This window comes from Dicentrarchus labrax, unplaced genomic scaffold, assembly GCF_905237075.1.
Source record: "Dicentrarchus labrax unplaced genomic scaffold, dlabrax2021, whole genome shotgun sequence".
Taxonomy (NCBI): domain Eukaryota; kingdom Metazoa; phylum Chordata; class Actinopteri; family Moronidae; genus Dicentrarchus; species Dicentrarchus labrax.
Genome location: NW_026136723.1, coordinates 1,274,082 through 1,293,630, shown reverse-complemented (window position 1 = coordinate 1,293,630; position 19,549 = coordinate 1,274,082). Strand labels below are relative to the sequence as shown.

At 41.4% G+C, this 19,549-nt stretch overlaps 1 protein-coding gene across 2 annotated transcripts; it reads right to left on the bottom strand.

Annotated features, from left to right (window-relative positions):
* Window positions 1-298: 298 nt before the first annotated feature.
* Window positions 299-19,367, bottom strand: iffo1a (intermediate filament family orphan 1a). Of its 2 annotated transcripts, XM_051389645.1 has the most exons (10): window positions 19,248-19,366; window positions 17,808-18,923; window positions 9,949-10,009; window positions 9,211-9,306; window positions 8,484-8,624; window positions 8,222-8,409; window positions 8,029-8,146; window positions 5,660-5,761; window positions 5,072-5,202; window positions 299-4,084 (listed from the first exon to the last, which is right to left on the bottom strand). In XM_051389645.1, exons 2-10 carry the CDS (start codon window positions 18,770-18,772, stop codon window positions 3,931-3,933), a joined length of 1,956 nt encoding a protein of 651 aa, XP_051245605.1. In that variant the 5' UTR covers window positions 18,773-18,923; window positions 19,248-19,366; the 3' UTR covers window positions 299-3,930. The 2 variants fall into 2 exon arrangements, with proteins under 2 accessions (XP_051245605.1, XP_051245606.1); XM_051389646.1 differs by having other exon boundaries at window positions 8,222-8,406; window positions 17,808-19,367.
* Window positions 19,368-19,549: the final 182 nt, after the last annotated feature.

The following is a 19,549-nucleotide window of genomic DNA, read 5'->3' as shown; positions in this document are numbered from 1 at the left end:
AACACCCACAGGGGGGCCTTTCTTTTACTTTTGATACTTTGAAGGACATCGGACTAACAATACTAACTTTTACTTCCTAGCGAGTGTTTACTGTGTGCTTTTGCTACTTTTACTGAAGTAAAGAATCTGAGTACTTCACTACTAGTAATGCATCATATCTGAGCTACATTTAACTAAAATCTGAGTCTGCAAAGTAACTGTAATAAAATGTGGTGGAATCAAAGTATAAAGTAGCTCCAATCCAGTGGAAATCCAATAAATAATGTCTGCCGCTGTAAACAAACTCTCACAACAGAGGTTCTTTCAGTCTTTTATTCTGTGCAACTTTTCATTTTGCTTCAGTAAATTGATCATTCAGCTCTGCACACTGTGACTGAGGAAAAAAACGTTAACGTTAAAGACCTCATGAAAAAACCCTCGTGGCGTGATGGAGAATTCAATCGCAGCTCATAAAAATCCCCCAAACAGCCACAGAGAGCTCGGACACTGTGTTCTTCAGCTTCTTGGGCTCCTGCTGTCCTTCCTGTACCATCTAAAGCTTTTATCTCCATCACACGGTCTAACTCGCTTTCATGAGGTCATCAAGTCTTTTTTTTTTTTTCCTTTCACACTTGATTTATTTCAGTTTTCTCTCCACAGATGCTATTTACATTCTGATAATATAGATGTCAACAGTTCCGGTTAAGCAGCATCTGTACACAGTTTCATGAGGTGAGTGATGTTTGTCTATTTTGCTTTAATGTCGACTGTACACTTGCAAGTTGCTTTGTTTAGTTTCTCCTTGACATTAAAGGAACAGTTCTCAATGTTTTAGTCCATTTCTTCTCTGAGCACTAAGAACTATCTGTAAAAAGTGTAAAATTACAGCGTAGTATACGGAAACAAGCATTTTTAGGGTTTATTAGTCTCATTTTGATGTGATTAGAAGTGTGCTCAGTGGAGAAAACTACAGGACTAAAACTGAAAGTGTTCCTTTAATGAGTCTGTTTTCTGTGGTGAACATGGCAGGTTATTGAATAAGCAGACATTCATTTAATCACAGGTGTGTTTGAAGAGGTGAACTGTGACACGTTCGTTGCAGCACGTCAACAAAAAGTCAGAAAACTGGCACAGACAAAGTAAAAATCCTGAATTTTAAACACACCTCCTGCAAAATGGCTTCAACCCTCCACATCTGTACACACACGTCTTCAAACTCACCTTTTAATCATTGCTGCAGGTGTATTTGCTCTCAAACAACTACAGAAAGACAACTGTTCTTAGTCGCTATGATACTACTAACATGTCTTATTCAGGTCATATCAATAACAACGCTAAAACTAAAAGATGGTCTAAAGAAAATGTTAAACTGCACTGCTTTTGGCTAAATGTACATCAGAAGAACATGAAGCTTACAGCATTATAGTTGAGCATTATACACAGCCTCATTATTTACATTAGATACAATATTTAGCCTTTACAAACTGTACAATTTTTGAGGACAAATACATTTTTAAAATAGTTTTTTTTTTTCACTTTAGTAAAAGGAAAAATGCCCTTAAATTTCTGTTGTCAACCGTCTCAGACGAGTTCTTTCAAATGATCTGTGGCCCGTTATTTCTGCAGGACAAATGTAGGAAACGTTTCGTGTGGGACTTTAAGAGCGATGACTCTCCATTAGTGCTGAGAGCGAATGTTAACGGGGACGTTGGCTTGTGATTGATGGCACATAAATACGACACCTTCCCTTTAAATTAAGCAGCTGTGAGAATCCTCGAACTCTAAAAACTAAACTCACACTCCGCTTAGCAAACAGACTTCAGTTATTAGTTGAACTGACAGTTTAATAATTGACAAAAAATGTATCAGAAATAATTTTGATAATTAATTGTTTAGCAATGTTTAAGCATAAATACCCCATATTGCCTCCTGGAATATGAATATTTGCTTGTTTGTTTTCTGTGGTAGCAGACTGAAGATCTTTGGCTTTTGACTATTTTTCTTTACATTTTATGGAAATAATGGCAAGATTAATCGATAATGAAAATAATCATCAGTTACAGCCCTATATCTTACTTTTATACAGATTCAGTTATTATTATTATTATTATTATTTGTCTTTCACCTGTCTAAACCTCCCATCTGTCAAATGTAAAACAGAAAATCTATAAAAATAATCATCTTTTCTTCTTCCTGCTTGATGATGTAAATAGTCTCAGGAATGGATATTACTGTAGATCGGCCTGTTTACTACAGTATGACATTAACATGGACAGTGTGGTCAGACTGTAGCCAGGGTTTTAGAAAGAGTCCAAATTCCTCCAGTAAACCCCCCAAAAATCTCAGTTTGATCTACCAACATGACGGAATAAATCTGTGGTTCCCAACATTTTCTGGCTTGTGATCCCTTTAAATGAAACCATGTGTCCTCACACAGGTTGCCTGAGCGGTCAGCAGCAGAGAGTGATCTTAGCCTCTCAGAGTGGGTAAATTGTAGAGGCCTGACGAGTAGTAACTCTAAAAAAGAGCAAAGATTACTGAATAAAAATATTATTTTCTTTCTTGTCCAGTCAGTCATCTTGTGACCCCCCCCTTAAAGGTTTCCAAAGCCCATGTTGGGAACTGCTGTCCTAAATGGTGGTACAAATAATTTCTCACAATTCATGAAATACTAAATCCTCATTTCATTTTAACCCAAGAAGATTTCAAGATCTCCTCTTTAAAAACCCAGCATGTGTAATTTGTCTGTAACTGTAGAACATAAACGGCTCCTTAGTGATAAAATACCAAATTTCCAGAAACAATATTGTTACCTTATTGTCCTCAACGGCTACAACCCTGAGTGTTGTTTAGAGTTTCCTATTCAGAGATCTGAGGTTGAGTTCCCAAATGTCTCCTTTTAAAAATATTCTTTTAACTTCAGTGAATGAATAATGCTTTTGTGTACTGCATCATACAAACAGGACAATTAAAACCTTCAAGATGCATTCTCAGGACAGTTTATCAGAGAAGGTGTCATATTTCTCAAATGTTGGATAGCAGTTTAAGGCAAGTTGGGCTTAGATAGTTGGAGATCTGTCAAATAATTGCTGCACCGAAGGTATAATCCCAGAAAATGGCCACTGGGTAGTTCAATATATTAGCAATTAAACTTTCTGCTGTACTTGCAGGATTATAAAATAAATAAAAATACAAATATAAATAAAAACAAGCACTTCCTTTTTATAATAAGTGGAAATTGATTAGTAAAGTTGTTCAAACATATGATCACTCTTAATCACAATGAACAGTTATGTGCAAACTATTTCTTTGTGCATCGCTGCGTCTATGTGCACGGGTCTGAACCTGCAGCTGAAAGGTATCCTTACAGAAAGTGTGCAAATAATTGACTCCTGCACTAAACTAAATGCGTCCTTTTCATCTCAGCAAACAAAATCAGTGAAGATCTTTTTTAAAGTGCCATTTTGTTCTGTTTGACCTTCACTGAGGTGCAGTTACCGCTGATGGCCACAGGAGGGCAGCGGCGGAACTTCAAGTGAGGAATTATTGCCTATTTTGATGAAGCTCAAACAGCCTGGAAAATGTTTAATACTACACATCAGCTTTGTAAGCGAGTTATGGTTTTTGTAAGGACATTGGTGTAACTTTATCATATCTTTCTCTAATTCAGCTGCGGTCATATCAGCTGAGTTTGTGACGAGTACAAATGACCAAACATCATCATACAGGCTGCTTTCAGAGAAGATTAAAAAAAAATAGTTTACATCTGCTGGTTTTAAAATAATTTCTACCACTGAAACATAAGTTTAGATGTGCGGAAGTTCTACAGTTTTCCTCCTCTCAAACAGCCCTGGAGAAGGAGGAGGAGGAGGAGGAGGAGGAGGAGGAGGAGGAGGAGAGCATTCGGGTGACGTTAATTCGGAGTACCAGCAGTGTGTGTTGGAGTGTGTGTTAGGGTTTCCTCCAGGTCAGAGGAGGGATGGCGGCGTTGGCGTCGCAGTAAGAGTCGCTGCTCTCAGAGTCAGCAGGGAGAGCTGGCTTCTTCCTCTCCTTCTCCTCGCTGTCAGAGTCGTCCACCGGCAGCGTGATGAGCGAGGTGGACTTTCTGTAGAGGGAAAAGACATGAGCTTAATGTGGCAGACCTCAGACTAGCACCAGTTATCATTATATTCACAGCTGAGTATGTCTTCCTGGGAGATAAATCCTGGAGTTCTCTGAAGAATAGGACGTTGAATGTCAGGAATTGAACACTATTTGCTGATGCTCTAAAACACATAAATGAAGAATTTGTTTCCATTTCCAAAAACTGATTGTCTGCTGCACCGAAAAAAGATTTTTAACCCGTTTACCAAGTTGTCAAAGATGGTCGCCAGATGAAGCTACTTGAAGCTATTTGTACAGTCAGTACACATTTATCAGTTTTATTTGTTTAAACTATTGTTCTCCTTTTGTAGTTTTCTTTTTGCTCTGCTGATGAGCAAGAAGAGGTCATTTCCAGCAGTTAATCTTAGTTTAGAATTAAAAACTTGTTTCCCAAGAGTCGCAACTTGGGAGTAACTAATATCATTAACAATGGCTCTGTTCTATTTCAGTGTCCCAGCATGCACAATCCCAGAGCCCTGAACACCAAAATGTCTGCAAGTCTTTCAGCATATGTAGGACTATCGGAGTTTTCTCAAGTCTCTTGATTTAGAAAATGTCTAGTAAAACAATATTGTGTACACCTAGCTTAATACAGTCCAATACAACAACCCTGCAGTAAATCCTACTGATGGCTGTAGTTTGTGATGCTGTTGAGTTTTATTGAGTTTAACAGAGATGTTTCTGTTACTTTGTCCACCCCATTAATACCAGGGGTAGAAGGTGGACAAAATATTCAAAAAAACTCTATAAATAGTCATTTAACAGCAGCACAAACTGCAGCGTCCAAAATGATCCTCCAGTTGAATCGACACCTTCTAAAACAAACAGAAACTGTTGGATTACACTGCCTCAGGGTCATTATGTCTAGTGGTTTGTTTTGATCTGTGTGTGTGTGTGTGTGTGTGTGTGTGTGTGTGTGTGTGTGTGTGTGTGTGTGTGTGTGTGTTACCTGTCTCCGCTCTGTGTGATGAGTCTCCTGCAGGTCTCCATCTGGACGTCCAGGCCTCTTTTCATCGAACACATCTCCATGTACTCGTGCAGGTGACGGTTCATGTCGCTCTTTGCTGTGGCCAGTTCCAACTGACAATGAGAGGAAACGCTGTCCGTTAAATCCATGAACACTGACACAATTAGCTCCAATTACTTCAATTAATACCACTAAAGAGACGGGAAGTGGGAGGAGCCATTTCGGGTGCCACTGGTCCCGTTCATTTCTACCCATAGACAATGTTACGAGAAAATATCTGGTTCTTGAATCAAAAAGAAGACATTCACTACGACTCCCAGGGTACATTTGGGCTTAAAATTCAGCTAAAATCAATTTATTTTTCATTTCTAGGTGAATTCAGTAACTATGATGCAGCCTTTTGTTCTGATTTGTAATGACAATGTTGATTCGTGTCTCTACTCCGTGGCAACAAAAGAGGGATAAAACATAATTACCTCAACTTACCTTAACTCAAGCTACGAATAAAACCAGTATGATGTACGTATGTGTACGTTTGTCCCACAATGCAGTGCAGAAGAAATGACTCACCTCTATCTGGTCGATGGTTTCCTGGTATTCTTTCTCTCTGGTTTTAAACAGACACTCTGTGTCTTTAATGACCTCCTCAATGGACTCCTCCTGCTGCTGCAGCTGGATACAGTGAGTGTGTGTGGGGGGAGAGAAAGAATAAAACATTGTCCATTTGATGTTTATTTATTACATTTTCTTTTTTTATAAAATGTGTGTTTTGTGTCCGGTTGGCATATATGTAACACTTTGTTTATCTGTATCTTGTCACTGGTTAAATTAAACCTTAGTAAGCGGAGTGAAGAAACCAATAGTATGTAGGAGCTGAGAATATGATATAAATATAGAATAAAAACCAACAACACAAACTACAGTCTCAGTCAGAGTGGATCTTCGACAAAACCTCAATACACACTGAACAGTTTACTACATCTGATGATTAGTTTTGTTTAGTTTGGCTGTTTGTTATATAAAATGGCAGAAAAAAGAACCCAGGGTAACGTCTTATATTGATTATTTTGTCTGAAGAAACAGTTAAAAACCTAAAAGATATTGAAAACATACAAATATAATAAACAGAGAAAAGCAGCAGCAAATCCTCACATTTGAGAAGCTCCAGGTATTAATGTGCATTCATATGTATCATTACAATATTTGTGACAGGTTGCATTGCTATTAGGAGGAAATGGGAGCTTTTATTGTGAAGAAACAGGAAACTTTGTGGTTGTCATTACTAGTAACTTTAAAAGTTTTCTTCTTGTTGTTGCCTTCATAAATGACTTACACGATTAAGCAATTAATAAAAACACTGATAACTTTATTCTGGCACTAATAATAATAATAATTTATCAAAATGAAATGAACAAACACCCTGTGTGAGTGCACCACGGCTGTGTGAAGGTCTTTGAATCTCTTTTGGTTTTCCTGCAGCGTCTCTCCGCTCTTCACTAAGCGGGTCGTTAGCCTCTCTGGCTTATTCAGTTAAAAACAGCTCACAGGTCACCGGGATGGACTCGAGCTGTCTGCGTCATTGCACTGAACTCAACAACAAAAGCATGAACCCTGCCGCCTTAAAAACAGCTGGTCCACCAGGTCAGCTCTGCCAAGTGGGACAAAGTCAAAGTGCCCCCGACAGGAAACACCAGTGGCTTTCCTGACAGTGGGAAAACAGATCTGTAGGGAGCTGGGAGGGGACGGTGACTCCTGTGTGTTCACTCACTGCTTCTCTATTATACAGAGTTCACAAGTTCCAACTAATGCTGCTGTGGCTTTGACGTCTCGCTATTGGTTGTTTTTAAGGAATTTTATTTGGGAGCAATAATGAACAATTTCCTACTTAGAGCTGTCCATTCTACCACTTTATATCCTAGTTTTTATCAAACATGCAGAACAGAAAGCTACCGTATACTGTAGGTGAGCTCGGGAGCTGACCAGTCATTCTGAGCACAACTGTCATAGGATACGATAACGGTCAATACCATGTTGAGCTTGCAAAATGATAACTTTAAAGCCTGTACACCTACAACCAATCTGAGCAAACGTGTAACGCAGCGCTGAGTAACACAAGACAGAGCTTGGACCGATTTTAGGAAAAAATGGCAACTCACAAACTTTCTCCAATTACAGCTAAACAGTTCACTACAATGTGTTTCTAAAAACATTTGAGGCTAAAAACTGGCAATGCAGCAACTAAATATTGATTCATACTTGGTCTGAATATAGTACAAAACCCGACCAGACCCAGGACGGGTGGTCAGACGGGGGTCATCCCTATGTTCCCCAGGTCCTATGTTCCCCGGGTTAGGGTAGGGTCCCCCGGTCCCATACAAAGCGGGGAACATAGGACCCGGGGAACATAGGACCCGAGGAACATAGGACCCGGGGAACATAGGTACGCTCCCGTCAGATGCAGGTCAGAGCAAATGAGACATCATGAGCTCGGCAGATTTGTCTGGTTCCCAGGCTGGAGATTTATAGTCTTAGAAAAAAAATGGAGAATGTCTAAAATGATATACAAATAAAATTGAATTGAATGTGTTCTGTGAGATTTATTTAGAAAGATCAGCTACAGAAAGCTAAACCAGCTGCATCGTTTAAACATAGCTGGTCCTGAAAAGATTAACTGAGTAACTTACAGAGAGGTAATTAACGTCATTCATTGATAATCAAATAATCATTTTAATCATTTATTAAAGGAAAACGTGAAATATTTGCTGGTTGCAGCTTCTCAATACCAGGATTTGTGGTTTGTCTCTGTTTCGTTCTAAACGGATTATCTTTGAGATTTGGACAAAACAAGATGTTTGTAGATATATCCTAGAGATATTTCAAGTGTGCAAAAAGTGTGTGTGTGTGAGAGAGTGTGTGTGTGCGTGTGTATGTTTACGCACTTCCCCTTGTGTTTCCAGTCCCAGTGGGTATCCAGGGAAATCTTCCCAGAGCAGAAGAGTCTCCTCCGTTTCCTCCCAGGCCAGACTGTCACAGTCATCCTCAAACTCACACTCCCTCCTGGACAAACACACACACATTAGACTACCAGGTTTAACATCAGTTTGTTTAAACGTGATTGGCCAAAACACCTACAGCTGATTCAGCATCCTGTGCATCTGCTCGTTGATCTGGTTGGCCGACGTGCTGCACGACTCCTCGTCTTTAGCCCCGCCTCCCTCACTCTCAGACATGCTCAGTTCGTCTCCGTCCCCGCCCTTCGCCGACTGCCCGCTCTGTTTTCTGGCCCGGCCTCCCAGTGTGGAGGGGGGCGTGGCCACCTGCTGGAAGGAGACGTGTTTATTTAAAAGTGAAGGTGGATGATTGGTTGCGGACACTCACAACCAAACTAACATACCTGGAACATGTTAATCATGTCCTCACAGTTCCTCTGCTGGGCCACGTCACAGAGGCGGGCGGTGATGTCGATGCGGCGGCAGATATCCATGTCCACCTTCATGGCCTTCTCCTGGATCTTACTGTCCAGATCTGACAGGTTCTAATGGAGAGACAGAAAGGACTCTCACTGAGCTCACATCCATCTAAATAATATAAACTGATGTGTTATGTTTACTGTCAGGACTCAGCGAGGTGTCCACCAATATGTAACCCCGGAGAACAGCTAGGACCAACCCGTCATGGCACACCCTGATCACACGCACTTTCGTCTACATCACAAAGACACAATACACCCTCTGCCAGCACATCCTTCATTATCTCTGATGAGAGCTTTAAAATAAGATTTGAATGGCTGAACTCGCCCTGGTAGCTCACCTGGCAGAGCTCCACCGCATGTACCAAGGCTGAGTCCTTGCTGCAGGATCCGTAGGTTCGACTCCGACCTGTGGGCCCTGCTGCGTATCATCCCCCCCCCCACCCCTCTCTCTCTCTTCCCCCCCTTTCCTGTCACTCTTAAGCTGTCACTATCTATTAAAAGGCAATAAAAGCCCCAAAATATTAAATATTAATATTAAAAACTCAAAACTAAATGAACCAAAACAAGAGAAAAATCTAAACTTTGGAATCTTCTTCATTTCTGAATCTTTTGCTCATTTTACCTGTTTAGAAGCTCAAAGCAGACTTACGTTGCTGACGAGTCCTTTAAAGAGGACTAGTTCAGCCTTCAGCTGCTTCACCCTCAGAGCCAGCTCATCCTGACACACCTCGCTCTCCTGCAGGTCCTGAAAAACACACACAGACACACACAGTATGAAGCTATGTCCCAAATACTCATATTACTGTTATTAATGACAGTGGTTGACAATATTATTTTCTGTCTAACTACAAATATAAGTTTCAGCTACATATCAGACTCCTGATTTCCTTCAATCGAAAAAATGATTCGCTATATTTCCAGTTTGATTAATTACAGAGGAGAATGGGGGCAGAGGATTGTTTCAGATAAGGCATGTCCTTGAAGTAAGGGACGTACATAGCGGCCATTCTCGCCACCATTCAATCAATTACTTCCCCAGAAATCCCCAGATGATTGGTAGGCGCTCTCTGATCTCATTGAGAGACTGTTATTCACTGTGTATTTTGTTATACACATATATTCGCATAGCCTTTTATCTATTTCAAAATAAAGATAACATGTGCCATAAAGCCAGTTGTTTCCTGCCACAAAGAGCATGATGGTTTTCATCCTTTGGAAGAAGAAGGGCCGAGATGTCTTCAGAAGAACTAGAGCTACATTTTGTAAGTAGGAAAATGTGGCTTTAATTAAAAGCTGATTGCATCTTAAAACCAAAACCTTTTCTGAAGAAAGAGAACGTTTTAATGGAGTTCTGAACTGGAGCAGTTCGGTAATACAGTCACTTTACCTCCTCCAGTTCAGCCACTTTCTCCTGCAGGTCCATTCTGGCTGTGTACTCCTCCTCCCATCTACAACACACACAGAAAGTAGGAATGTAATGATGCAGAGATTACACAGATAAATCAGCACTGTAGCATAAAAACAGACTTGATCATACACACTTCTTCAAAAGCCGTGACACAGGTGGTAAAATAGACAATAACAATCTCAGTGCACAACTGAACGTCTGGCCTCATGTGACAGTGGCCCAACTGTCAGGTTGGATGAGGTGGGTGAAGAGTTTCAGTCTGTCAAGTCGAGCTTCCTGATCTTTCTCTCTGCAGCTTCAAGGCAAAACCCACCTGTGGTTTCTTGACTGACCTACACTAAAGCTCCTCCTTCCACCACTAGTATTACTCAGCAACGCTTACATAAGAGAAACCATGGAGTGTGCATGTAGAGCCCAAAGAGCACGCTGCAGCACTCAGTCAGTCACTATGCAGAGGACAGAAATAGACGGAAGCTGAGCTGAGTATGATAGTCACTCTATTGTGAAGTCAAATACAAACTCATGGCAACATACGAAAAGAAATACATGCAGAGTGATTGTGACAAAAGGTAACACTCACGAGGGGTGGCAAAAGGTCAAAGGACTGAATCCTGATCACTTTGGTAGGGATGCACCAATCCAAAGTTCTCTTCAATAGTAATTCCAGTAACTCAACTCAGGAAGTACCAATCCAATACCAGTGCTGTCTCTCTCCCACGTTTAATTGAAAACCAATATACCTCTCTGCATGAAACTGACTGGAATGATTTTTATACGAGACAACACGAGGCCAGAGATTACTGTGGCAATAAAAACTGAGTTGAGAGCAGCTTCAGCAACAGACTCATTCAACCACGCTGCTCTAAGGAACGATACAGAAAATCATTCCCCCCCACTGTTATAAGACTGTATAACTCATCTGCCTCTGTCAGATCCACAATCACAGAACTGGACTAAATATAACTGGGGAACATATACTATCATATGTGATATGTGTTAATATAAACCATGTTGATATTATATATCATATTTATACAATATATTATTATTATATTAATAATATTATATTGTTATTACTATTATTATTATATGTTATATATTACAATTATTACTATTACTATTATTATTATTATATAACAATATATAAAATATTATCTATTGTATGTATATCTTCTTGTATAGTCAAGTATCTATTATACATATGCTATATATCATATCATATCTTGTGTGTCTATATATATGTGTGTGTGTGTGTGTGTGTGTGTGTGTGTGTGTGTGTGTGTGTACATATTATATATATTGAGTATATATATTACAGTATGTATGTATGTATGCACACTTTGCACAGGCTGAATATATGACACATGTTTACATTATATTATCAATCAATATTAATGTATATTATCTGTGTATACATGTATATATCTGTTCAGTCATCATATCATATATACATATTATTATTATATTATAAATAGTATTAATATTATCATTATATACTGTTATTATTATATATCATTATTAACAATAACACTGCCATCATGTGATCAGTACTATTACCACCATCTTGCAACTAAAAACTAAAAACTTTGCACCTTACCTACCTATTTATCTTTTTTTATATTTTCTATCCAAGTATTATATTCTATTGTATTTGATTGTATTTTAATGTACCTGGCTGCTATAAGGACCCAATTTCCATTTGGGGATTAACAAAGTCTGTCTGTCTGTCTGTCTGTCTGTCTGTCTGTCTGTCTGTCTGTCAGCGTCACCAATCCGGCACACTGAATTTACTTTTCTTCTCTGCCAACAAAAGGTCAGAATTTCTACTTGTCCAACCCTTCAGTTCATAAAAAGGAGCCTTTAAAACTACTGATAACCAGATCCCTGTCAGTCTCTATAATTTGACATTAATGCTTAAATGGCCACCATACAGTAGCCAATAACTGGTGCCATCCTCAGGCCAAACCTGTTCAGTTTATGCCCTACTAGTGCTGACGATAGCAAACACATTTTTGACCTTATTCCAACAAATGCAAATACAAAGCTGATTCCTTTTCCTAAATACTAGGGGTGTAAGAAAATATCGATACACTTGAGTATGGTGATATTGCCTTTTATGATACTGTATCGATTCTCAAAAACACTGTATATTTATTTTAAATTAACAGTTTACATGCAAATATTTGTTTAAACTTTATAACTTTTTTTATTTATTTATTTTTAAATCACACTATATCACTAAGCTCACAGTATCGCTATATATTTAATTGTATTCCCTGTATCTTGATGCATATCATATCACCAGGCTCTTAAATAGCATCACTAAATCATCTCAGCTGCTGTTCCGTCTTCTTTTCCATCTTTGAATCCTTTTTGCTGAGCTGCTGTAGCACTGAAATTATGAGATCACGTCTCGGCTGGCTGACCTCAGATCAGATTGCCAACTTAAGTGTACACCTCACATATAGGTTACATGCATTGAGTGAAAGGTGACTCCATGCAGATTTTTGGGTGTTTATACTTATAAACCTCAGATGTGTGTCACATATCAGCTGCAGTGACCAGCAGACGGAGAGAAAGAAACCCTTAGATATGATAAAGAGAGACAGCAGAGAGAGAGATGATGTCCTTGTTGCTCTGATCTGTTTGTCAGTCTCAACACGTGGCTCTGCAGTGAGGCTGCTGGGTGGCATTATGTTTTACTGGATACACAGACGCTGGTTTGTTTGTAAAACTGATGATGGCATAACCGCTGGATGATGCAAAAGCTTGTAAAAAGTGTCCATCTGAATAATAAAAGCTTTCAGGTAATTACACAAGCCATTGGGTTTTATCTGGGATTTCTCCCGTCGGTAGTACGAGACCAAGCTGCTGCACTGCACTCAAACTGTGATGTCAGCAGACTGGGACGTCATGCAGACATCAATTTAAAGTCTTTAGAAAAAAAGTGTCGGCCATTGCGACAGTCTCCTACCAACAGTCAACTCTGACTTCCTTTAAAGGAACAGTTCAGCATTGCGGGATGTACAGTTTCTTGGCGAGAGCTGATGAGAAGATCGATACCACTCTCATGTCTCTGTTTTTAGGGATGGTACTGGAACTTGGAGGCAGTTGGCTTAGTTTACATAAAGACTGAAAGCAGAGGGAAACAACTAGCCTGCCTTCCATTCTCTGTGCTCACAAAGATAATCCTTACCTGGCTCTTTGTTTTTAGCCTTCAGACATTAGTGGTACTGATCTTCTCCTCTAAACTCTCAGCAACAATGCAAATAAATGTATTTCCCAAACATCTGAAAAATAACAAAAAGAAAACATAATCCCTGCTAACACCACATATATGACCACAAAGCAAATGTAGGAACTATTCATTATTGTGGAATATCTCCTTTAAAGCAGGAGTGAAGTCTGAAGTGTACGGAAATTAATTGAAGCCAGTGGCGGTGGCTCCTTCACTGACACCATCTCTCGGCTCGTTTCTTTCTGTGCCGAATGAAAACAGTTGGTCATTACCTTTTATCTGGGTCTAAAGCCTTCTTTTTTCCTCTCCTTTCTTTTCTGGCATCCCGACTTACGTGCAGGTCCTGGCACAGCAAGGAAATTCCCTCCAACATTAGCCAGAAGTTCATTAAGATCAGCTGTTACCAATGCACTTTTCACATTTTTAACTTATTATGAATTCTGAAACAAGCTACATTTCACTAGAGCAACAATAAATACAAAGTTTCTTGTTTTATGAATTAATAGGGAGTATTTGGCTAAGCCCCCCCCTTTATGGTTGGCCCTGTATTTAGCGAACAACGACACAGCTCCAGACAGCGACACAACACTCCTGCTACAACAGCTCAGAACAACAGCATAACCTGGCAAACCAGACAGTTAGCTGAGCCTTCGTTGGCAAGTACTCTAACACAACCTGACACACAAATCCTGGCTGGAATAGTGTCATGTGCTCGCTCCAAGCCACTTTGTTTGTTTCCTACTTACTGAGCCAGGGCTGTGTACAAACACCAGCGCACACAGACAGTACGGACAGCCAGCAGACTGTGACGAGATATTCACTGAATTCGACAAAAAGTGCATTGGATTATAATCGCTTACCCCACCTTTAATAGCACAGTGCATGGGTGGTAGCAGCATCAGCAAACTATTAGTACCACAAACAAGCAACCTGGGTGGCCTCTTTGTATCTATGTACTTTTATCTCTCTCACTCTATTCCCCTCACACACACAGTATGACTCATTGCATCCTCACAGTGCATCTATTAAGAGGTGATATCGGTAAGGTGAGAGAGTTGACATTTGTGAGCATTTAAGCCTGTAGAGACAAACAACTGTGTGCATTAACACTACAGGGCCAAAAGCATGTGGTCAAACTCTTTAATCCTATTAAGGGAAGTCTTCATGCTACAGCATGCTCAGATATTTTAGACAGTAGTGTTTCCAACAAGTGTGTGTTTGTGCCTTTCCTGTTAAACATGACAATGCTCCAAGCCATAAATAAATGGTTTTCCTAGTTTGGTGTGGAAGATGTGGACTGGCCTCAACCCCATCCAGCTCCTTTTGGGATGAACTGGCACAGAGACTGTGAGCCAGACCTGATCACCCAGCATCAGTGTTGCTCTTGTGGCTGAATCGGAGCAAATCTGTGCAGCCAGGTTCCAACGGGATGGGAAATGTTCCCAGAGGAGTGGACGCTGTTACAGCTGCAGATTAATGCATGTGGTTTTGGAATCACATATCAAATAATCACATAAGGGTGTCAGGTTTGGCTGTCCACATATTTTTGGCCACGTATAACGTGTTTTCTGATCAAAACAACGTGACGATGAAGCTTCATTCAACTGAATCGAATTGACAGAAGCAAAAGAGAAAGAAATCCGAAGATGGGTGTGTGGCTTTGGGGATGAAGATGTTAATGATGATGTCAGCAGCTGCCTGACGCTGCAGAGGCTCACATGGGACAGAGGGGGGGTGAAACGAGGCAGGCAGAAGGGCAGAGATGGATGAGGAGTCAACAGGGACAGCAGCAAACAATTTAAAAGAGAAACAGAGAACAAGACAGCAGAGAGGGAGTAATGTGAGGAGAGAGAGAGAGAGAGAGAGAGAGAGAGAGAGAGAGAGAGAGAGAGAGAGAGAGAGAGAGAGAGGCAGAGGGTAAAAAATAAAATGAGAGGAGACAGAGGAGCGATGGCAGACTGGGTGACATCACTGTTGGCGGTCACAGGCCAGTGCTGCATTGCAGGTACCGGGACAATACCCAGCAAGGAAGAGGAGGAGGAGGAGGGGAAGGGAAAGATAGAAAAGAGGAAGAGAGAGACAGAAAGAGACTAAATGAAAAAGAGCAGGAAAGAAAGGAGGGGGAAGATGGGAGACAACAGTGTGAGAGGAAAACAACAGCTCATGTTAAGCTTTTCCCCCCCGACACTTGCTCCCTTCAGACGCACAGGCAGCCAAACATTCACAGTACACAAGATAAAGAACCATTTAACCTTACCGGAAGATCTGGGAGATAGTTTCCCCTCACTGTAAATTTCCATTTGAAAGTTTTCTTTTAATTTAATTCAATATTCCTCAACAAAGAAACAGCCCTCAGTAAAATGAGGGCAACCAGGCCATGTCCTCGGTATCAGAAAGTATAACTGAACTAAAGACAGCATGTTGGTTGAGGGTGGTGAGGGGTATTTTGGGGAACTTGGGTCCTCACTACTGCCCTGCATAGAAACACAGAAGGCTCCTGGATCATATAGGTTTATGTTACGTTAGTTTTAATCATTCAACTTTGGTACAGTATATGGCTTTACACACTACAATACCCATGAGCCTTAACTTTCATCGATAATTGCTATGCAGCAAAACCATCAGTTTCTTCAACAGACTTGTTTTTTAAATCAGGTTTCACTTTGACTTTAGCTCGCCACTAGCAGTATTGAGCTCTCTGATTGGATGTTTCTTTCTAAAATGCACCACAGTTGACTTCTCTCCTTAGCTTTTCATGTCCACAAGCTTGTACCTCTGACTTTTTACATCAAAGCCTTGAAGTGCTCCAACTATCAGTCATTTGACATTGAGGAAAAATAAACTTTAACTGGACACCTCAAATCATCCTCCCACTTGATAGGTCTATGGTTTCATGTTGTGGAATAAAAACTACAGCACACAACTGTAAACACCTGAACCACTTCAAGCTCACGTTCATAGCCTTCGAAAAGATGTAAAACCTGAATGCAGTAAAATGTAAATGACAAGCACAGCAACACACAGGTCAGAGAGTGAGTTGTTGCTGTTCAGTAAAACATCCTGCTGCTTCTGAAATCGATGTGACTGAAGGTTTGTCCTGCAGAGGCGTCCTGCCTCAGCACGCTGAAGCACAAAGTAGCGAGGTCAGTGATTTTTAGCATAAAGCAGCAGTGGGAGAATGTGTGTTAATGTGTGTCAGTGTACGAGTGGGGGACAGGGTCAGTGCTGACAAAAAGCTGCGTGCTGAGCAAAACCCTCTCACGGACAAGACAGAAGTTTTTTTACACACTAATTTTTCTTCTGCTGCTTAAAAGTAACATAAATGCTGCCATTAATGTCCTGACGCTAAATACTTTTGTCTCTTTTATATGCTGTTCCTTTAAACCAATCGTGTAAGCTCCTGTTGTAAAACAGAAAAATTAGAAACTCACAGGTGATGAAGGTCACAAAAAAATAAAGAAGAATTCAATAACTACAGGTTTAATTAGGTAAAGCTCTAGAAACAACAATCATAAAGTCATATATGCAGTCATATATCTGCTCAAATCTGAGAGCTCAGATACCAAACAGAACTAGTTACCCCATATATGTATAAACTATTACTGTATGTGTTATATCAGTTTCAATATGTGCTGTAAAGATTGCCTATAATACTTTTTGTTTAAGTTGAATTGAGAAACAGATGAACAGATCAATAGAGAATTAAACACCAGAGACATAAAAAGGTCCCTCTCACTTCGATCCACAAAGGAATACACTTCCAGTTGGTTTTTATGACATTGAGCTCTTGTTCTCATAATGCACTTTGCTTCACTTTGCAAGTCGCTTTGGACAAAATCATCTGCCAAATGAAAGTCACGTAATGTAAAAAAAAAAAAAAAAAAAAAAACATCCTGTAAAGCACATCTTGCCATAAAGCTGTCCTGCTCTTTGATTTGCAACACTGCCCTCGATGACCTGATACAAGCAGAGACATTACAGTGATCACTGCCTCAGCATGAACTGTGTGGCTCAACTCTGCTGTCAGGCTTCAGCTTTAAAAGAGAGATAAATTAATAATTGAATATAGAAATTATTAAACATCAGCGACTTCATGTATTAGAATAAAAAAACAGCTCCAGACGCCAAAACTTTCCATTTTGATTCCTCTATCTCTGAATGTGTGTGGTGAGTCATCCAGGTGCTGGCCAATATTTCAGTTATCAGTTTTATTGACGCCGTGATGACAATATGATCACATTATGTTATTATTTCACTGAATGTGACTCTTTAAATGACTGATTTCAAGCAATTCATAAGTTTATGTGAATGTGGTGTGTTTTTGCTGTAAATAAATATCAGTAAAATATTATTTTTTTAATGTCAGACACACTGAGCAGCCCTGAGATATCCTTCCTTAATAAGTTGCTCACCCTGACACAAGAATAAACCTCTGCAGGAAACACACACACACACACACACACACACACACACACACACACACACACACACACACACAACAAACAGTGCACACACAATCAGAAACCAGGCACTTGAACGCCACACTGTGCGCATTAGAACCGGTAACCTTTTATACAGTGCAGATAAAAACAGCCCTTACCTCCTCTTGTACTCGTCCCTCTCTCTCTTCACCTTGGCCAGCACGTTGTACAGGGCCCTGATCTCAGGTGTGATGGTGTCGATCTGGACCCCGACACCGTCCGGGTGCGTCCAGGAGACTCCGGGGCCCGTGACGCACGACTCCCTCCCGGTACCGAACCTGCGGGTATGGTTGAAGGACCAGATCGTCCCCGGGAGGAAGCGCGGGGGAGGAGGGGGGACGTTGTTGGTGTTGGTCCCGGCGTGCGAGGCGTACCTCTCGTTGATGTTGGTGATGGTTTTGGACGGGTCGGTGGGACTCAGGGCCGGGCTGATGGATGTGGTGAGGTTGGAGTTTGAGTCCGTGATCGGGTTGAGGTTGTTCCCCAGCAGGTATTTGTTGTCAAAAAGAGGAGGAGGGTTCAGGGTCGGAGAGAGGAGGCCGCCGGGCAGGTAGGCCGAGTTGTTGGCGTTGTGGAGAGGGATGAGGCCCGGTCTGGATGGAATAGGCCCAATAAATCCAGTCTGGACCCCCATCTCTTTGGTCAGCGGCTTCTGGTGGGCTTCCCCTGCGCAGTTATCCTCCAGAGCCTGCTGCAGCTGCTTCTCCAACACCTTGTTCCTGCGCTCCAGCTCGTGCACTTTGGCCAGAAAGCAGCGGAAGCGCAGGTTCAGGGTCTTCAGGACGCTGATGTTGGATCCCAGGTCGTTGCGCAGCGCAGTGGCCGCCGGGGGCACGCGGTGCAGGGGGCTGCTCAGGTGCAGGTAGGCGAGGCCCGACGGCGGCAGGGCGCCCAGGTCCAGCCCGGACAACCCATCGGGGCCGAACCCACCGTGGTCCCCCAGGAAGTAGCCCGGCTCCGGGATGGCAGAGTCGTTCTGGCCCGTCATCTGGTGGTGGTGCTGCTGCGGGGCCAGAAAGCCACTCTCCCCGAGAACCGGATTCATGCTCGAATAGGAAAATCTGAAGTGCTCGAAATCAGGCATGAACCCAGACTTCTTTATGCTCAACACGGCAGGTAATTCCGTCTAAAGTCGTCAATTATTGTCCAGAACCGGAATCAGGCCCAGCAGCCTCGCCTCAGAGTCCTCCTCCTGGTTTCACCCGAGGATCACCTTTATGCAGAGGAGCTGTGAGCTGAAGTCAGATAGTGCGGTGTAAGGAGGATGCTTTACGGGCCTGAAGTCGCAGCAGAATAACAAACTCCCACTGGGATACTACAGTAAACACATGCTCATGCGCTACACGGAATATATAAAAATAAAATAACATAAAGTACCACAGGGTGCCTCTAAACTCGCAGACACACAGCTGGTCCCTGCAGCAAAATTACATTACCGAGTTCACTTCAACGCAGGAACCAATTTCGGGACGCGCACCGGTCCTAAAATGTTTATTCTAAGCCTTAGAATAAAGCGACGGATGTATTTTGGCGCTTCAGCGCAGATTTAAGCACCATACCTGTTAGTCAGAGGAGGAAAAGGCGAACTTTGGCACCAGATAGAGAGGTTAAACGGGTCCAAGCAGAGTGTGGAGCAGCGGTGCAGCAGAGCTCTGGGATAAACACACTGAATGACTGCGGCGTTCACTGACCGTACTGACGGTGGTAGAGGAGCACCGGGCAGTACCGTAGTGAGCACAGTAGAGGCGCACCTGTGCTTTAAAACGTCCGTTATCATTAGATAACAAAAGCGTTTTAAAATATAATATAATCCTTTTTGTAACACATACAAACAATATATACATGTACAAGTTTTGGGATT